General features: G+C 36.7%; 1 protein-coding gene across 6 annotated transcripts in view; it reads right to left on the bottom strand.

Moving 5' to 3' along the window:
- LOC103328873 (pleckstrin homology (PH) domain-containing protein) overlaps window positions 1-21,246 on the bottom strand; it is a 37,823-nt gene that overhangs the window by 6,408 nt on the left and 10,169 nt on the right. For all 6 annotated transcript variants that reach the window (XR_016122335.1, XM_089042043.1, XM_089042046.1 and 3 more), the window contains 31 exons: window positions 21,105-21,179; window positions 20,592-21,011; window positions 20,162-20,509; window positions 19,935-20,066; window positions 18,400-18,513; window positions 18,135-18,319; window positions 17,881-17,989; window positions 17,506-17,649; window positions 17,091-17,381; window positions 15,663-16,310; window positions 15,365-15,556; window positions 15,163-15,266; window positions 14,203-14,492; window positions 13,995-14,079; window positions 13,486-13,821; window positions 12,603-12,962; window positions 12,017-12,506; window positions 10,967-11,130; window positions 8,300-8,462; window positions 7,906-8,175; window positions 7,555-7,749; window positions 6,823-6,865; window positions 6,431-6,555; window positions 5,772-6,272; window positions 4,242-5,000; window positions 4,064-4,137; window positions 3,601-3,949; window positions 3,418-3,516; window positions 3,194-3,349; window positions 1,716-1,897; window positions 961-1,467 (listed from right to left, as the gene is read on the bottom strand). Coding sequence is in view for 5 of the 6 variants with exons in the window: in XM_089042043.1 (XP_088898169.1) it covers window positions 961-1,467; window positions 1,716-1,897; window positions 3,194-3,349; window positions 3,418-3,516; window positions 3,601-3,949; window positions 4,064-4,137; window positions 4,242-5,000; window positions 5,772-6,272; window positions 6,431-6,555; window positions 6,823-6,865; window positions 7,555-7,749; window positions 7,906-8,175; window positions 8,300-8,462; window positions 10,967-11,130; window positions 12,017-12,506; window positions 12,603-12,962; window positions 13,486-13,821; window positions 13,995-14,079; window positions 14,203-14,492; window positions 15,163-15,266; window positions 15,365-15,556; window positions 15,663-16,310; window positions 17,091-17,381; window positions 17,506-17,649; window positions 17,881-17,989; window positions 18,135-18,319; window positions 18,400-18,513; window positions 19,935-20,066; window positions 20,162-20,509; window positions 20,592-21,011; window positions 21,105-21,179 (7,910 nt within the window). In the remaining variant the exon portion in view is untranslated. The remainder of the gene's footprint in view (window positions 1-960; window positions 1,468-1,715; window positions 1,898-3,193; window positions 3,350-3,417; window positions 3,517-3,600; window positions 3,950-4,063; window positions 4,138-4,241; window positions 5,001-5,771; window positions 6,273-6,430; window positions 6,556-6,822; window positions 6,866-7,554; window positions 7,750-7,905; window positions 8,176-8,299; window positions 8,463-10,966; window positions 11,131-12,016; window positions 12,507-12,602; window positions 12,963-13,485; window positions 13,822-13,994; window positions 14,080-14,202; window positions 14,493-15,162; window positions 15,267-15,364; window positions 15,557-15,662; window positions 16,311-17,090; window positions 17,382-17,505; window positions 17,650-17,880; window positions 17,990-18,134; window positions 18,320-18,399; window positions 18,514-19,934; window positions 20,067-20,161; window positions 20,510-20,591; window positions 21,012-21,104; window positions 21,180-21,246) is intronic.

Genomic DNA, 21,246 nt, shown 5'->3' with positions numbered 1-21,246 from the left:
TCCCCAAAGAGTAGGCCAAACATAGAAAAATGTTGTTTTTCTTTAAAATAAAAAGAAACCTGTTAGTTTTCTTATGAATCTTTACTCTAGCTGGATGTTTCTACTGGCCACATAACCTCTTCAGAGCAATAAGAGCTACAAGAAGCCACACAATTTGCTCCCAACCAAAAGGAATATACTGTGCACATTGCACGTTTTAAAGAAACATCAGGGCTGGTTGAGTCTACTTACCATGAGAATACCATAAGGCATTAAGATGCTATTTCTTTATTAGAAATGGTCCATACAGTTCACAGCTTCAGATAGTTATCTTTGTGGAAAGTTATTTTGGTGGGCTCTTGTACTCTCATTTTCATCTTGGCGCTTCATTATTTTCTAGCTTTCCATCGGTTTATTTGTGATGCCAGTGGGATTTATTCCCAACAAATTTGTCAAGCAATAACGTCCCCACATTTAATATTTAAGAAAATGCATCTATAATTCATATATATTTCCTATAACTAGGGAAATGTCTGTAAACATCAGATGATTCAAACTTTATTAGAAAACTGTTTTATTAGGGTTTTGATTCCAACTTTCATACTGACAATACTTTCACAGCCACAGTTCACCAAAGACTTGGTTGGTTTACTAAGGGTAATTTTTCTCACAACATACTGAAAGTGGTATTTTAAAAGTCACAACAATACCAAACAGGTCCTTGATTCTATAAACTATCAATATGACATTCTTAGGTATTGAAATGATTCTTTTGGGCACGCAAAAGAAATGATTCTTTTACACTGCTTCATATTTATTGTATCCTCTATTGGTTTCATAAGTGAGGTAACTGTCAGTCAAGAGTCCTAATTAATGTATTCAATAGCTCCTTTTATTTGATAAACCTGTTTCGCATAACATGACAACTGACTCACACGTTGAAGAAAATGTTATAGGAGTTTAAGAAGGTGATGCTCTTACCTGGCCGTTGTCCCACCATCATAACCAGTTGAATATGATATGAAGACTCTCTCAAAATACAAGTAGGACACCTCTTTTGGTCTATGGTCTATAATAGAGACCCCGACAACTCCAAACTCAATTATAAGCTCCACAGGTGTGGCACCATTATTTTGAATGGTGTTTGGCATGTGGGAATGCCCCCAATTTCCAGCAAGTTGCTGATGTGAACTTGTCCCTGAAGTTGTGGCGTTTGTGAACCTTGCTACCTTGATATCACTGGTTTCTATAACATGAAATTGTAATCCAAGTCCCTCCTCTGTATAACATATCCCAGTCCTTTCCAAATCAAGTTCCCAAGGTCCAATTTCGAGCTCACTGTCAACCTTAGCTTGTATGAATTTTTGGCCATAAGGATCCTCCCATGAAAAATTTGTTGTCGAAAGAGGTGCTATGGGAATCCAGGCATCTTCACCAAAACCCGATTGACGAATGCTAATTGTTTTGCTGTCTGTTCTGTTCTCGATTCTGACGATGCAAAGGTTTAATAGGTTAGTCACATCTCTCTCTCTCTCTCTCTCTCTCTCTCTCTCTCTCTCTCTCTCTCTCTCTCTCTCTCTCTCTCTCTAAATATATCTAAATATATATATAATATGTTTGTACATATATACATATATATAAAATATGTTTGTACATATATATGTATATACACACATGAAATCTGTGTGTGTGTGTGTGTGTGTGTGTGTGTTGTGCATGTACAAACACACAAGTACCTGATAGGACCATTGGTTGATCCAAGGCGGAACAGAACGATGAAACGTGAGCCTTCTTCATAGCCCCGAATTTCTGTTCTCAAAAATGTCCTAGTACCACAATGCTTCCTCAAAACAAGAGATATAGTGTCCTCCTTTACAATTTGAACGGGAAATGACCAGTCGGTGTCTTCTAATCGAACCTAAAAATGTAATAGAACAATATAGTAATAAAATTTGCCAAAGTGTATAAGATAAAATCTCTTGATCGTGACAGTAGTTAAAGGAAAAATTCTGAATAGTTGGTTGATAAAATGCAAACCTCATGGAACTTGGAAGGAAAATTGAAAGTTCACTAAGGATGAAATCAAGATTGCACTTCTACGTAGTTAATTTTGAACACTTACCCTCAATCTCATGAATAGCACCTTTTCTATGACCTTATACAGACTTGTGACTGAACATATGGGGCTAGTTATTTTTACTCTCAATGACTGGGTTTTCCATGGTATGTAACAAATATAAGTTATACTAGTACAAGCTTTAACAACTTGGTGTAGAAAAAGTTCCCAGAAAACCTTCAATAAGTCAACTTTGACAACATCCCAAAAATCTTGAGAAACCACCATCTGATCTGGATCATATGTTTCAAACCAGTCAAACTCAGATTTTCTAATTTCATTCTCATCGAAAGGTGTTCCCAGCCAACTAGCTTTCTCCACAAAAATTGAGCACCAATCCAGTTCTTCCATCATAAATGCCACCTTTTCATCTTCAGTACAGAGCCAATAAAAGAGTAATTACTTCAAATTCACAACTACCTCCACGATCTCTATAATGTTACCCTTTCCATCCTCAAACTTATTTGTCAGACTGGTTCACTCTCCTACATTCCTAGCGCTAGCCTACGCTCCTATGGTCCTACCGCTTTTTTTCCTTTTGCCTCCAAGAAAATTCCCTTAAGATTCATATTTGAATTTGAATTTATTCCTAATTTCACATCTCTTTCTTCTCAGCTCTCCAGGAACACACTGTTTTTCTGCCTTTAATTTTTTTCTTTTCTTTTATGTTCTAAGTTAGTTATATTTCTCAAGTCATGTTAAGCAATGCAAAAACGCTCGGACTTGAGAGGGAGTGTTGCAGAACAAAGTATATTGTAAATAAATTATAAGAATATTTGGCTTTCAATTCAGGTTGGGATTGTGATCTAATTTCTTCAGTCAAGTGATTTGGTTGTTAATTAGTTTCCTACTAGTGCTACGATGAAATTTCCTAAGTGATTAGGTTGCACCTTATTTGGATCCTTTTAGGATTAAGATTAATGTACCTCATGCTGCCTTATTTTTCTCAACAATGGGCATAAACTTTAGGGTTAGGTCTATAGGAGGGTCATGTCAACAAGTAATGATACAAGGTTGATTGGTAGATATGTCAAGATACGAGGTTGATTGGTAGATATGTCAAGACAATAGTATTATAACAATTTGCACTCCACTAACCTGAAGTTTATCAGGTCCATCTGATTTACGATGTACAAATGAGACTCTTGAATCAGTTGCTCGAAGGACCTTTGGTTCATCTTCATTGCACAACTTAATAGATATGTCCTGACCAAGTCTGTTGGTAAAAGTCATATATGGTCGCACAGAAATTACCTGGAAAGAGGGCAAAGAGTAAATGACTAATACAAAGATTCATTGCAATCTCTCATATTTATAACTACCTTTGTGGGAACAGATTGATATAGGCATGGTTTCGTTGTAATAAAAAGCCTCATGCAATTGCCTTCACCATCATAAGCATAGAGATCCAGTGACCCATCCTAAAAACAAGAAAAGGGAAAATCTTAACAAGACTTCTTTACCAATAATGTCTCAATTAAAAGTTAATATTGATTGACATCTACCATGTCACCAAGGGGTGAAAGATCTTTAACAGGTCCAAACTGCTCCATGCCAGATTGATCAATGGACACCGCAAGGCCCAACATTTTAAAGTTCAAAGCTGAAGCAATTGTATTGCCTTCATATATTTCCTCTTCAGTTATTTCCTCTAGGATAGCTTCATTTTTCTTTTTAGATTCAAGTGGACCACCAACCTTGCGTGTATGTTTCTTTCCTTTTATATCTAGAAGCCTAAATGTGAGAGGGGGACACCTAGCAATTGAATACCAATAAGGAGCATAGACTCTAACAAGCTTAGCCTGCAGTGGTCGTTCTTGGTTAGAGTTCTGTTCAAGAATGATTTGAACAATCCTGCAGAAACAATACCTAGCAAGATTAGACCATAAAAGAAACAGACTTCAATAAATGTACAAAAGAGCTAAGATATTCAATACAATATATTATGCAAATTATTCAATTTGAAACCTTCCAGATATTGAACTTCTCAGACTTATGGTTTTTGACGGAACTTCATGAGGATGTGATAAAAGAACAGCCTCCTGCAAACAAATAAATGAAATGGTCGGATTTACAAACATTTTATGCCAAACAAAAATATCAGCATAAGAAAAGAGCAAGGAATAGATTGGTCTTGAAAGCTTACATGTATGGGCAGCCACCCTCTTTGTGGAAGCAGTGAAAAAAACAAAGGCTTTCTTATGTCAGCATTATAAACATCGACAGTTTTTCCTGGAAAAAACACTCCTCTGGAGCAGGCAACAAAGTTACCACTTTCTTGCATCTCAAGAACAGAAAATTCAGCAGCAAGTGGAATAAAATTGGAGACGCATAACGGGGACTTGATTACAAGATTCCAATCCTGGATAGGATCAGAATGAATGTCTTTTGCAATTTCTGTTGCTTGTACACTCATACAAAACCACAACTTATGCAGAACACTTGAAGAAGTACCACTTATCTGGGTGCAATACAACAGTTCCTCTGACTCAGTAAGAGATGACACACTTATCCCGGAACATAGTTTTGACTTACTAGAATCCTCTGCTTGTTCAGACCCATCCACCACTGAACTCCAAGAAAATTCAATAGGATTGCTGAGATTGGACGGCCTTAAACGCAAGACATACATTCCAGGTTGTGCTAACCCAGAGAGAGGAAGGGATATCGTATCTCCAGGTTTCAAAATTCCAATATGTATTTCTTGATTTGTAACATTTTGTTTTCTATTCCTGATCCATCTCCTTTGCCTTGCATAGTTTAAGGGATCAAATGACTCCGACCATTTTAAACTATCAACATCTGGAGCATAAACCCAACTGTCAGCAGTGTTGACAGATGCCATATCCAAATGCCAATCATCAACCCATTCCCAGCCTGGTGGTAACTCAACAGCAGGAATTCCCTGCATTACAGACAGTAATCAGAAACAAGCTAACGCCTCCAGAATTACTATTCCAACCTGTCTAATAATGCCAGAGACAATAAAGGAGTTTAACCATCCCTAAATCAATATGTAGAAGTGAATTAGATATATTCAAGACCTATGTGAGTAGGTTGCACAACAGTTTAGAGTGGAGTGGGTTTGACCGAGAAATTGCTGTGTTCACCGAGGACCTTTTTGTAGGGTGGTTTACACTTTGGAGATGTGCAGTTTTGGTTGGGATAAATGAATAAAACATTCTCTGATGACAGGATGGAGGAGGTTTTACTTTGGATAAGAGTTGGCTATCTATGCTAATAAATTTAGAGATATCCCCTTTAGTGTAACTCGTCTTGATTGGCTAGAGCTGTTGTAATTTTTCTTGTTAAGGAATTTGTTGCCGCTTTTGCAAGTTTGCTGGACTTCTCAATCTTTCTTTGTATCAGTTTTTCTCTTTTATAAAATTTGTTGTTCTCTAATCAAAAGAATCACAAAGTATACTACCAATCCATATAAAAATATAGTTTACAGATACTATAGCTTCCAATTTTGGATTAGAATTAGAAATAAAAGTAAAATACAAGGCAATAATAAAATATGAAACCATATTGTAGCTTACATCAAGCATGGTAAGCTTCATTAACAGAATTGAAATTCAATGTGAAAAGCCTTGCATAGAAGAAACAAAAATGACTAGATCAAGCTACATGAGTTACTAACACATGCCAAGAACAACTTCAACTAATATCTAACCTGATGAGATCCTCCACTTTCAAAGATATCTTGGCTTGGTTGAACCATGTTGCCAATCCAGCCAGTGCCTGGGCTGTATTTTTCAGTTTCAAAGAACTCATCAGTCTGAAGTTTATTGCTGTGAATTTGTAAACCTTCAGGGGTACTTTCATTATTTGTTGACATCGTCTCTTCCATGGAAATTTTTGATGCAAGGCACAAATCAAGTACAAAATCCGTACTGTTACGTACCGAAACAAGAGACCTAATATTGACAAATCGGTTGCCATCCTTCACATGTACTTCACTAGCAACAACATCATTCCCTAACCGCCAACAGGCAGCTGGTGCAGCATAGTTCAACCTCACAGTAGTCCACGGTCCTTCTTTGCTTGGACTGATCTGAATAAATCCAGATTTTCTGTTACTGTTATCTGATTGATCACTTATCTCAGCTTCAGATCTTGGTGACAAGAGCACAGCACATCTTATTCTACCACTCGACGTTTCACCGTTATTTCCCTGAATCACAGTTGACGTAAATATTATAAGGTTTAAAAATATACTTGGCAGCAAATGCCTGATAAATTTTTACCCTAGAAGGAGGCAACACTACATGTTTTGCCACAAAACAGATACAAGAAAAAAGGATATTGCTAAGATATGAGAAAGAACTCTACCGTAGAATTTGTTGAGGATAATTCAACCCAGGTCCATTTGTTCACACTATCATATGCGTATGAATCATCATGGATATTCCCTGCAATCTGCTTTAGAGGGGCTGAAAAGAATCCAAGAGGGACCCCTGTAAAATTAAACATGAAAAGTGAAATGCATCTTGTCCAAAATAGATAGTTTGATAAACAGAGGAGAAATAATGCATATTTTCCTTAAGTACTTAACTGAGAAGGCTATAGTTGAGATTTTCTACAGAGGCTTAACAGAGAGTATCTTTAAAACATAGATATTCCCTATGGCGTGCAGATTAACAATAAACTTAGCAGTTTATTCCCTATTGTGTATTAACTTTAAAAACAGCAGATTGAGTAAGGGGAAAAAAAAAAAGCAGTACCTTTCCCCAGCTCCGTGACAATTAATTCCACCGAGTAGTAATCCTGCACAAATTTGGATAGAATAGGTTGAGGTGGTCACCAAATGGTGACAGAGAATATGAAAATAGGATGTTAACACCAAGAAGAAGGCTACGTTATGCTATACGACTTCCAAACAAATGATATATAAAATAGGCAAAAGGATGTACGGTTGATACTGTGAAATAACCACAGCAAAAAAAAAAACCAAAAAAAACCAAAAACAAAAAAAGCAGAGGCCAAAACAAGCATCAACTCTTTTTAAGAAAACGAATCATTTATGACGTGCCAAATTCAGATGGTATAACTAGTAGGCACTATATTCATCAACAAGCAACATTAATATCTATCATTTGAAAAGTATGAAAGCTGAAATTTAACATGTGACTTGGGGTTAAAAAAAATTGACTAAGCTTGTCTTAGCAACCAAAGGGAATGAAATTGTTCTCAAATTATATTTTAGGTGAACAGATGTTACACAAATTTCATTGCACAAGAATTAAATTTATTTATAAAGTGCCCAAGGGGGTGTGAAGCCCTTCTCCTCCATATACAGCAAAACTGAACATGTTGAGTTGAAGAGTCATGATTTAACAAAATCAAATTTTGGTGATAAGAGATGTGAAAACAAATGTGCAAAGACCTCGCACATGCAAAAGCGGAGCAGTTATTTAATTGGGAAGAAATTGTTAAGAGAAAAACATTCTACATACTGGATCATCAACTTTAAAGAAAAAAATTTCATTCCACTTGACCAACTCAAGCTCTGAAGATAAATGTTCCGAGCTACTTCCACAAGTGCGTGCACTTTGTTGATGGCTCAGTGATTCACTAGGGAGACTCGGGTCAGGACTGAGGCGGATTGCTATGGTATACTGGGGGGATGTCAACCCTCTGCCCTGTGGGAACTGCAATTGCAGGTAGATGAGTAGTCAAGATAAGGGAAGCCATTTCACTATGTAACATATACACAAACACAATTCTGTGACTAGCTGAAATTCAGATACTCTTTGAATATAAGATATATGGAAGGAATTAAGCCTCCATAAGAAAAGAGGGTATACCTGCCCATCCACTATGATAAGAGTCACCATTCTTCTAACTTTACGGAAAAAATTTCCCTTCAAGTGAGAGTCCAACATATTCTTGGAAACAGGAACTTTTAGAGGTCTCATATCCCCAGATGGCATCTTAATTATGTTTGCGAGTCCCCTTAATTCAGTAGCTCGAATATAGATATCCTGACCAAGTTTGTTTTGTGGAATTATATAGTAGTTTCTCCTGTGATGGACGTCAATAACAGATACTCCACCATCTGTTGGGGAGGATGCTTCCTATACAATGTCATGTTAAAACAAAAGGAAAATGCAGAACTGTAAGCAATAATCGACAATTGCAGAAAGGAGAAAAAACGTTCAAGATAAATTTCATATAGTGATGGAACCAGAAGAAATTTACCCTTTTTCTATGATATTCATTAACATGAATAAGACTGTTCCAGCTTGCATAAGCTTGAATTATCATATTAGCATTAGACACAGAAACGTTCAAGTTCAGTTCCCTAGTAGAGGTAAGACGTAACTGGGAAGCTGCAGTTGGAGCACTGGGATCATATTGATACCTGTAAGTAACCATATATTAGGGAATAACTACACGTGATGCATATGTGAAAATTTGAATCAAACAAACAAACATAAATTAGGGAATAACTACACGTGATGCATATGTGAAAATTTGAATCAAACAAACACACACACACACACACACACACACACACAAAGCTTCTCCCCCACCCCTTCACCCCAAAAGAACAGAAAAAAAAAATGGAAAAAGAACAAGAAAAACACCACGAGTCACAAAAATTTTAATTTTTCTTATTGCTTCTCCCCTTTACACTATCCATTACATATCTTCCCATTTCAAATGCCTTCACCTAACATGCAAGAATGATACGAACACAAATGTCTTCATTTAACGTGCAAGAATAATACTTATTTTCCACTTATTTTTTGGTTTTCATGGAGCATGGTGGGGCTGCAACTAGACCTATCTGTTTCTCTCACTCTCCATCCATCTTCTAACTCTCAGGTGCCAAAGGGGCTCACACGTCTTGGCCAGTTCCCTAACAACTTAAGCTTTTGGAGCCGGTGGTTGTCTAACAAACCCAATTTGTCATCCATCAAATTAACATTGGTAAGTCACCCACTTTGACCTCATTTAACTAAATTCAAAATCCTACCAAGCTCAATAGTGAAATGAACACATATCAATAGCCTTCATTGATATATAAAAGGGTAAATTATTCAAATGGTCCTCAAATTTGTACCCGATTTACATTTTGGCCTTAAACTAAATTATTCATTCAAATGGTCCGCCAACTCTTTATTAATCGGCGCTTTGGTCCTACCGCTACATTCTGTCAATATTGCCATCAAATATAGGGGTAAAATGGTCCAGTTAAATAAAATAGTAGATAAATTAAAAATTTATATAAAATAAAATAAAATAATAAAAAAACCTATTTCCCAACTCTCAGCCCCCAACCCCCAGCCCGATAACCCCATTGCCCACCAGCCCCCATCTTCTCTTCCCCAGAGTCCACCTATCTTCCCCTCTCTCCATGTGCAACCTTGAAAACAAGAGTAAAAAAATGGAGGGACAGAGAGAGAGAGTTTGAATTGAATGAATTTTCAGGCCTTCTTCGTCAGCAATCGCAGAATAAAGTTCAAGACTTATAGAGCTTGCTTTCTATTCTGGGGATGGAGGAAGATGAAAATCGCAAGGGGGGAGAGAGAGAAGAAAATCGTTGGGAGGGGATGGGTTTTGTGGGTCTGGGTTCGTGGGGGCTGGGGTTTTGGGTTGTGGGTTCGTAGGGTTGGAGGTCGTGGTCGCTCTCTACGATTTTCATGCTCTGTGTTCTTTGTTCTGCTAGGCTGCTCTGCTATTAGCTTTTCAACTTTGTCTGAAAGCTCAAAGAAAATAGCAAGGCCAAAGAATGAGAGAGGCATAAGTCCATATATACACACACAAAGCAAAAGTGTGCGGCCCTGGTATGAAATAGTCCAAAGTACAGAAATGATTCAATTGAAAACATTATTTTGTAAAGACAAATTTGGCCCCCACTGTGTATATTTCTAAGAGATTTTTTCCCCCCATGTCGGGTTCATAGTTGTTCGATTATTTGATTAGTCAAACCCATGGAGAGAGAGAGAGAGAGAGAGAGAGAGAGAGAGAGGGAGGAGGAGAGGGAGGGGGTGGGGGTGGGGTTAAGTGTGGCAGCCATAGATAGCTGGGGAGCTGTTGCCGGGGATAGGGGCTGGGTCGCAGAGGGGGTCGCAAGGGAAGGAGAAGGAGAGGTAAGGATTGGGGGTGGGTTGTGGCTGAGGCTGGGATGGTTGTTGGGGAGAAGAAAATACACACAGAGAGAGAGAGAGAGAGAGAGACTTTTTGTTTTTATTTTTGTTGTTTTTTATTCCTTTATAGTTTTTAATTAATTTTATAAATAAAGAAAATTTTGTATTATTTAATTTTTAATCATATATTTTGATTTTTTTAGTTGTCAAAAGTCTTATTTACCCCCACAAATGTAGCATGTGCTGCTCACATGACTAAATTTAATAGAAAATGTAATGGTAGGACCAAAGCATCGATTAATAAAGAGTAGGTGGACCATTTGAACGAATAATTTAGTTTAGGGACCAAAATGTAAATCGGGTACAAATTTGAGGACCATTTGAGTAATTTACCCTATATAAAAAGACTATACCAGATACAAACTGTTCAACGGATGTTCCTCAAGCCATCTTCCTTTTCAGAATCTTACCATAGTCTTGAGACCCATAACCAACAAAGCATAGTCATCGTTCAAATTCCAAGATTGGGGCCAATTGAAATATAATATAATAGAAACACCAGAAATTCAAATTGTTCTAAATTAAAAGAAATGGGTAGGTAGGGGGAGTTCATACTACTACTAAAACTGTGAATTTACAGCACATTTAAACAGTACTAGCAAGTAAAGCAGGGAATGGAATTAAACAATCGATTCAGTACTGATCAAAATATTAAATGCATCACATATGTTCCCAATATTGTGTTAAAATTTGACGTGGTTCAGTAAATTACCTTAAGAATCCATCCATTGGCTCAACAAGAGGCTCCCAAATTTCATACTTATCGTTATATGATCTAGCAGCCAAAGAGAAGCTCACAGTAGAATTTAAGTATTCTGTTCTTCCATGCAAACTGAACCCAATTCCACTTAAAGAGACATTAAACAATGGAACCATCTGCCATATTCCATAAAACAAAATCATAAGAAAAATTTCCTCCCACTCTTTGTAATTAGCTTTCCTACTTTAATAAAATTATGTTTCTATTCAAAAAAGAAAAATTAGAAAAATGCCTTCAATTAGTAGCAAATTAATGTAACAGTAGGTTTTTCAGCTTTCAATAACAATAACCATGAACTAAAAACATAAACTTATTATTTTCTTTAAGAAAAGAAGATAAAAAGTTTAATTATGTACAATTCGGAACATGAATACAAAGTATAAAAGGTTTCATCAGAAGAACAAAGAATACGAGATCTAAACCAACAAAAGAATAAGTAAATGCATACAAAAGTTCAAAGAACATGAAGCTGAATATGAAGGATGAACAAAAATTCAAATAAAAATTGGGGCATAAAAGAACACCAAAGCAATCCATTGAAGAGTATGAAGCTAACAAAAAAGGCAAACCCAAAAAAACTAGGAGAATAAATCCATAGAAATATTATGTCAAAATACCCTTGTTCTCTTTCATCTCTTCTCCAAGGCCCTGTCCTTTCTCGTTAAACAAATTATATCAAACACAAAATTACTACCATTCAACTGGTCAAGCCCCACCCTCAGAAAAGCTTTCTACCAGGAAGTCGACTATGTAAGAGTAAGTGCTTTCCCATTAAATGTATGAGAGAAACCTCATTGGTTTTCCAAACTTTCAGGAGTCAGAATTACTGATTCCACCAACTAAAAAAACATAATGTTTTTCTTTTTTAATACTTTTACAGGAAACAAAAATTCCTTCGCATACTTCATTATTCATCACACACTACTTTTAACCAGGAGAAATTTCAGCATGTAACAGTTAATTTAAATTCTATATGAAACTATATAGAGTATGAATTCTCACCAAGCCACCGTAGTCATCAAAAAGTGCTGCAGAAAAAGTTCTAAATTCTGCATCAATTACAGTATCATCTGAGCCACTTGGTACATGTGAGTCAGCCAACTTTAAAGCAAACCTTCTTGGAGGTTTCTTGAATCCACCACGAACTATAAAGGTCCCCAACTCATTGCTAACTGCCCATATACTAAATGAATCTCTTGTAAGCTTGCCATCAGATGTATCCCATACACTTTCCTCAAAAAATTGATCCCCAGCTACCATATCACTGCGCATACATCTTAATGAGCTGAAATCACTCTGTTTTGGTGTTCCCTTACATGCTATGCAACCAAGAGCAACAAAACCTGGCGGAGCTTGAGGAAGCCAGAAAGATATGCTCTCCATTCCCCTCTGTTTCTTAATTTGCCCAACAAGTTGGAAATCAAGAGGGGCTTTGAAGATCCCTTCGTCTCCAGTATCATGAAGAACAATGCAGTTATTTGGAGGCTCATACCTAAGTTTAGTAACCATCAAAACTTATGTTACTTAGATACAACAAAAGTAAACGAACACGGAATGTAATAAGAATAAGATATCCATTATCATATACCCTTTGATTGCAATATCACCAAAATATACCATCCCATGAGGGACAACTGGACGCCATATGGACAGTTTCTTCCTTGAGTTAGAGCTCTGATTCCACCATATCAATCGGAAACTAGCAACAGCTTCATAACGCTGAGCAGAATTTACAGATGCTGATACTTCTGATTGGAGGTTGTGACTCTGAGCAGCAGCAGCTTGCACATCCAAACGATCAGATGACTTTACAGACGCTTCTGGCAATCCAAATATCATGTGACGCAAATCATATGCTGCACCCATTACAGTAGAAGTACTAGGATCTGCTGGCAAAAAGGTGCCAACAGAGTTATCCACACGCCAGAATGCTACACTTGACTGATATCTGCAATTTAAAATGGAATGACAAATCAAAAGTTCTAACCATTTCTTATCAAAACAATAGCGTTCAGACAGACAGGATAGGAATTATTTAATCATAAAACTATTCCTCGCGTTATAGTTTCCCAAGAACCAGAAAAGAAGATGCCCTAACATAAGGCTATCAATGGGTCATTCTAGTTGGATCTACCAGGATATATGTACAAGTCCAATTATATGGAAGAATATATGGATACCCCCAAATCTGAAAGAGTGCTTACAATATGTTGAAGCTTGGAGCCAAGAAGAAAGCAAATATATATTCTATGTTTCCATTACGTTCTGGAAAGTACTGATAACTTGCACAATATTATCTCTGACTTGACGATTATTTTTTTAAGGAAAAAACTGCAATTCAAATATACTATAATATGATTCGAAACTGTATTAAGTCCTGCCTAATTTGGAACGGTGTTGGTATGAACCATTGGCACCCCTGGTGTAATCTGAACTTATTAAAAGTAACATAGTCTGAAAGTATGACATACAGATTTGTGGTGCTAATTGCAACGCAATCCATTAAGGAACAAGAAGAAACCAAAGAAGCCAAGATACAAAAAGCAGCTGACAGTGGTGGTTGTGTTCTTCCTGGGGAAACCACACAGCCCAACGCAACATATCCATTAGGTGCTTCAGGAAACCAAATGGAACAACAATCTCCGTCAGAAAGGACGTCATTTGGTAAAGAATCGGAATCATTTACACCATGAACAGATGAGCCCTCGGAAGGTAAAGGTGGCCAAATCAGTTTAAAAGATATGGGTTTCTTGACTCTAGAAAAATTGGTATTTATAGCAAGAACTGCTTTTGTAGGTGGCTTGTCCCTGTCATAAGAAATTTATATTATCAGTGTTCAAAATTTTAAGAAATGAAAGCCTTCATATTTTTTTAGTAAAAGTGAATATTTAAAGAGAACCATGAGGTACAACTAAGATATGACATTAAAACCATCAATATTAAGAGAACCACGAGGTGCAATTAAGGAATGGCCACTAACAATGGTGTCAGACAATCCCCAAGAACAGCAAAACCAGGAGGTGCATGAGGCCTCCAGAAGGCATATGTTTGGTCATTGTGGGGATCTGAAAGTTCAAGGAAGCAGGGAACATGCATCAGCATGTAACTATAGGCATGTTAAAACATAACTAAAGGCATGTTAAAACATTCTAGCAACAATACAGAAAAGAAAAAAAATTTCAGCCTACCTTTTATTGTTCCAATTTTGTCAAACTGTGAGCAGACCACTGTCATTTTCTTTGATGTTGTCCTTAAAAATGCCAAGATATCATCTTCAACTGCTAAAAACAGTCTCAGGATGCTGAATGAGAAATTCATAAATACATCTGAAACACTTAGATGAATATTGGTCTTTCCAGAAGCATTGGAATATTTTACAGAGGTGTCAAAGGGCTCCAGAATCGTGAATCCATTACTCTCCATTGTTAAACCAAGAACATTTGCATTCATCTCAATGGTATCACCCTTCAAAACAAGCCTAGAGACAACAAGAGCACATAGAATGTCACTTTTCCATTACATTTCTTTAAGTTCAAGCATTCATAACATGGAATCTAAAGCGAACATGGCCTAGGCAATAAATATGATTTTTCTTTCACTTGAACTCCTAGAAACCTATGGAAGCAATGTATAAGGAACCAAAGAGCATTATCCAGCGAGATTGCTCTCAACTAAAGCCATATCAAATCCATTTATGTCTGGTGAGAATCCACAAAATAAAAATAATAATAATGGGAAATTTCAATGGAAATATAGATATATCGCAGATATTGGTAGGAATCAAGAAACCAAATTAAGACTTTTGGGTATGACAAATACCACGGACATTGAAACAGAGGGAGTATGAATGTGTCCTAGTCATTTTGGGTTTAATAAGGACTTGAACTCAATATTGCGTGCCATTTAGTCAAATCCAAAATGCAATGGAAGAACCCCTAAATAAGAGACAAAATCCAAAAGGAAAAGAAAAAGGGAGTCCTTGGAGACCCTTTGAGAAATGAAAGATCCTATTCTAATTATTTCCAACAATATTTCTAACTACGGGAACAAGTGTAGAGTTCAGAAATAACATAACATCCATAGACTTTGTGGACAAATCATACTATGAGTCTAAACATTATAATCAACATAACAATAAAATAATTTACCTGCAGAATCCATCCAACTGTGCATGTAAAAGTTGGTTGGAGAGCACAAGGGATTCCCCAACATCTTCAGACGTATTATAGAATGTCAGCTCTGGGCCAACCAACTGAAATGAAATATTTAGTTACAAAAGACAGTTGCAGATCCAAAGAATGAGTATGACCCCAAATTAGGAAAAAGAAATCAAATGAAGCAATATTGAACCTGCAACTCAATAATGAACTCTGTCGACCTGTCGACGGCAATGCTTTGAGATGGCACATTATTGACATTTTCTGTTGGGGAATTCAAATTAGGAACTTTATTCCCTCCCACGAAGTAGACCTGATCTTCCTTCAGAGCTGAATAGCTACTGTTGGTTCCCATAGAAATGCATGAATCTAAGTACAGTCCATTCTACACCAACACAACTTACATTAGAAGTTTAAATATGATAGAAGTGCTTTTGAAGTACAAGTATGCCAGTAATCTAGAAAAAAAAAGACATCGTAAAGAATAATACCATGATAACAACATTTTTGAATTGCAATCTTTTCCCATCTCCTACATATATTATGGCCTCTGTACTAGGCCCTGAGAGATTAAATCCCTGCCTGTCTTTCAAATACAGTGTCCCAGCATTGCCATCATAAACAAAATGATCATGCCCTTCATCATCAACTATTAAAGGTCTTAGAGGAGAAAGAGAGAATTCAGTAGAGGGTTGCTTGTAAGTTGACTGGTCCAAAATTACTGCATCAATTCCAAGGACAGAATTCTGCAGTTCTTCATTTGACTGCACATTGCCGATGGTAGGAACGAAAAACTCAGCAACACCCAGCAGGAAATCGAGTGCAACAAGCAGTTGTGGCCTTTGGATGCACAAAGAAACAACGGTTGACAGCTGACAAAATTTTGCATCAAGAATGAGCATTGTAGGAATTAATTTGACATCATTCTCTTTTGTAAAATTTGCACCGGAGATGTGATGGTCATCATGAGCAACAAAATCTGGAGGATATGAACCAACATACTCAGGCTTTCCTATTGCCAACCTAAACTCTGGTTCAGTACCCTCACGATCATCAAACACAGTGAAACCCTTTAGTGTTGCTGAGAGGAAGCCTTCTCCTAGTATATTTGACTTGTACAGCAACCATGCACCGCTAATCTGTACAACAGAGTGGTAACATAATAAACCAAGAACCAATATATTATATATGTATATAATAATATGTATTCTTTTCTCAAAACGTAAGCATCCACCGTAGTAAATGTTCTAACACATCCTACACACATAAACACACCTGATACAAATTTTAACAAAACAGCAATATATCTTCTTAAAATAATACAATTATTTCTAATGCATTATGCAGAAATCAACAGAGTTTAACCCTGTCAACAGTTGATTATTTACACATGTTTTTGTCTCCCTTTTTTGTTGACTGACGGTAGTATCTCTTCTAGACCGCTGGTCCAATTTGACTGTACTTTTCTTCTTTATTAATAAAATTATCACTTTTACGAAAAGAAAATGAAATCCAGTTTTGCAATGATGTTCAAGTACGGTGTAAATCATAAATTAGACACAATACCAGACAATTTGAACGGAGAATACATAAAAATTGATGCAAGGATTTGAAAATGATTTTGGGACCATGAAATGATATTTACGTGACATATAGGACCAAAATACATAGCATTCCCAAACGAAAAAGGCAAACAAATTATTTATTTATTAAATAAATAAATAAATAAAAAGCAAAAACACGGGGTTCAGAAGAGAGAAAGTATAGCAAAATAAAATACAAATTTAGTAAAGCAAGAAAAACTCTTGTGATGCATAAAACCAATGCCACCTCAATGAGTTCAATCTTTTAAAGAGAGAGTATGCAAATACTGTAATAAATTCCCAACGGTTAAGAAATCCACCAAATTGAGAAACTACCTGCACAGTGGCCAGGGATGCATCTCTTGCTACACCAGCATGTAAGCACAATTCAACCAAATCGATAACAACAGAGACTTTCATCGTAACCCAGGCTCCCCCACTTGCACTTTGGGATTCAATACCATCTGGTTCCTGAGGAGTGATGTCTTCTTCAACATCAACTGAAGATGTCATAGAATAATGGTTCAATGGGGGTACAATATGTGGAGTTTCAGAAATATTAGACTGTGCACAATCCGTGATAATCTGATATTCCCTGTTTGACAAAGCTGCTTTCAATTTCTCCATCTGAAAAGCACGAATTCTAAAAACATTTAAAATGTGACTTCACTTATGTTTGCAGTTATCCCAAAATTAAAATTAAAAATGAAGTTAGCTACACAAAACTGTCAATGAACATGTAATCCATTACCTTGATTATAACCTCAATACTGGGTATTTGATGCAACAAGTCTCGAAGTGACCTTTGAATCACAACCGAAACTCCATTCACATCTTGAATTATGCTTTCACCTAACTCACCTTTAGTGCCAACATTTAGATTGATGTCCTCAACCTACAGCCCCCATCATAATATTAATCGACATGCAGAGACAGTTAATTACAAATTAATAGATGCAAACCAAACCAAAAAATAAATATTAATTCCGCTGCCAAGCACTCCACATGACAAAACCTTTCAAAATCCATTTGTATTGGAACCACCGTATCCTATTCCAACTAAATAAAAATTTCAGCATGGGTTTTTGTTGGTAAAAGAAAAAAAATTTCAAATGTATTCAATCACCTGAACTGTTAATACTTCCATATGAACAGCATTAATTTCACTTCTACTTCCACCAAACCATTTAAAAGTGTTCCGGACAGTAATATGAACAATATCAAGCTTCAAGTAGCTGAAATAGAAAAATTCAAATAATTAGACAATGCATATTAGGTTTATCAAATTGAGAGATGAATTATACGAGTGCGACCACAGACAAAGATGCCAATAGTCTAAAACTAAGATCCATTAGAGCCTGGATTCCAGTACAAACTTACTCAAGACTGTCAGTTCGCCGAGGCATCAAAATAATAGGCTTCCTAAGAGAGACATCCAACTTTAGGGCAGGTGATCCTTCGAAGTCACTAGTTGTAAACATCTTTTCTGAATTTGTTACTTGATCTTTTACCTTGACGACACCTTTTGAATTGTTGGGAACAAGACCCACAAAGTAACTAGCCACCTACAAATGATTTTACAGACATAAGAGAAGTGGAAACGAACCAGAGTGCATAATGAACAAAAGAATTAAATGTATATTACCTCCTGGATAAATCGATTCAAATAAACAATGCGTACTTCTGAAAGCTGCCCATAAAGGCTATACTCATAGCCTTCGTAGTCTTCATCATCAATGCTGAATGAAGTAAAAACCAACTGCATCATAATGACTGTTATTTGTAAAACTATCCCTAATATCAATAAAGCAAATGAAATAGGAAAATAGTAAAACGGTAGAAAGAAAAAGGAAAAAAACAACTGCAGAACAGAAGAAAGTAGATTAACTGTCGCAATAATGTGGAACACTATAGTCTCTTTATACATTTACTCTAAATTTATTGACTAAATGTCTCTCCAAAATTTATCTATCAAAGCCATAAACAGTAATATAAATGTTAGTTTGCCTACATGATGCAACAGTGTGGAATACGAAGGAGTCAAATAAAGTTGTTAACATTTCCTACCACCATCGCCCTTTCCTTTTCCCCACCTTCCTTCCTACAGAAATCTCTTACAAAAATTAATTACTTCTTTCTCAATCCTCCCCTTGTCATCAGGCCCATCACTCAATTCCAAGCTTTTGATCAAATTTTTTTTTTTTCCTCCCATTTACCCTTTTATCAACATGTTTGTACTGCCATCACCCTCTTTTGCCCAAGCCACTTTTTCGCCTCCTCAAATCTCCTTGAAAACAAGCTCCCACAATTTTAGTGTTAGTTTGCCCTCTCCCTTCGGCACTCTTCCAGCAATCTGTCCCCTTACTCCAACAAATGGAGCTCTTTAATTATTTTTCCTGCACTTCCTTCTTTTCCTTTCTTACATCACCTAAAACTTAACCCTAGTAACCATTTAAACTCCCTACTTTCCCAACACTTCTTGAAGCAGTTCCAACCACATGTTCTCAAATCTAAAAAGACCTGGCCCCCACTTCAACTTATTAGAATCAAATAATATAGGACAACGATCTGAAACAACCCCACTACGGGCCATCTCTCTCACATTAGGAAATTCCTCTTCCCACTCTGCAGTACGCAAAAATCTGTCAAGTCTTTTGGAATCACATTTTCTCTCATATTTTACCTAGTGAAAAGTGAAGACTGCATTGTGTAACTCGGAATTACACAAGTTTGTTTCCCTTAAGAGATCATAACACATGCTCCTTGTCACCCTTCCTGCATTACATTTCTCTATGACAAATCTCACCATATGAAAATCCCCACTCATGCACCATCGAGCCACACAACCCAGACAACCCATCAAATTCCTCCCAAAACCTCACTATGTCCCTTGGCATACATAGAGAATTAAACATTATTTGGTCCCTTGAACTATTCAATAACCATCCATCAAAGAAAGCACACAAGTTACTGAGGAACATGTCTTAAAATCTTGAACAAAAAACACAGCCTCTGGAGTGATAAAAAGAAAGAAAAAATCATGAACAAACTTAAATTTCCATCATCATCAGAACTTTAGGAACACAAGCTCAAGACAGAGTCTTAATTAGTTGTTCTTGTGTGATCAGTCTTTTTGTTAAAGATCATACGTTATTCTTATTGGTAGGAACATAGTGTTACCTCAACAAATGAACTGCCACCTGGATTTCTCATATCACATGCCCAGAAGTACAAATGGCTACTAGGAAGACTCTCATCACTTATTTTAAGATTTCCAAGGGCTGCCTTAATGCTAAAAGAGGATGGGAACACCTGAAAAACAATATGGTTTATAGACTTGAAACAGGTGAGTTTAATAAAAACAGAAATTCCAGAGGATGAACGAGGATGGACAAAGTTGAGAAAACCTTAATATCGGTAACCAAATTATCTTGTGACAAAGTAGCAAGTTTGGTTTCATCTTCATTCATTAATATAATCTGAGCACGAGCCATATTTAATGTTATATTAAAAACCACTCTGGACTTTCCCTTTCCCAGCAATCCTTTAATTGAAGGCTCATTGATTGTCACTGATCGTGGACTACCAACTGCATCATCTCTGGAGAGTTCCGGTTTCACAATAGCTGCTGAAGAACTGTCACTGAAAGATTCACAGCTTTCATCCTTAATGTTAATAGAATTAACAAATTCCATGACAGCAAGAATTGTTGGTCGCCGACAGAAAAATGATAGGGTAGTCAGGGTGACAGAGACCTAAAACAACCATTTAAAGAATAACAAATCAAGCAACAACATAATGGATCAAGCCCCAAATTTAACACAAAATAATACTCACCTGCATGTCTATATTATGGTATAGAGGAGAGCTTTGGTCATATCTAACTATTTGAGCTTTCACAAAACTATCCAATGAACCATTGAGTTCAATGTTCTCCTCACTTTCTTCAAGTCCATTACCCGGGAGTAGACCAGGAATACGAGTAAAACGAGGGGATTTCAACAATAAGCTTTCAGGGTCAACCAAATTTTCTGGTGCCTCGTAGAATTCATCTCCTTCAGTCGGGGTTAGTTCACTGCCATCAAAACTCTGATTCTCTGTGGCACCAAAGGTTAAACGTGTTTCTGCATTACGGATGAACGATCTTGCCAGATAGCAAGGCTGAGACATGCTATTGCCAGAAACTAAGTCTTCAATCTCCAAAGATTTTAAAACAGTTCCAACGAACATGTCACTTGATCTAACCGATACCTCAACCTGTGTCCAAAAACATAACTCTCTGGAATCGGAAAAACAAAAACATTTAAAAACATCAAAACACACCAATGCCTATTTCGATTAATGTATCACCTGGCCACCTATTGCTCGAAATTCAAATAAACGCCTTTCTTCAGTTAGGAGCACTTTCATAAAATTCTGGTCGGGCTAGAGATTAGAGAAAAACAGCTGTGTCAGATCTTCCCTTACAAGGCAACTTTTTATCAAGTATATA

This window comes from Prunus mume, linkage group LG7, assembly GCF_029339155.1.
Source record: "Prunus mume cultivar Tortuosa linkage group LG7, ASM2933915v1, whole genome shotgun sequence".
Lineage (NCBI taxonomy): Eukaryota > Viridiplantae > Streptophyta > Magnoliopsida > Rosales > Rosaceae > Prunus > Prunus mume.
This window is presented reverse-complemented; position numbering and strand designations above follow the sequence as displayed.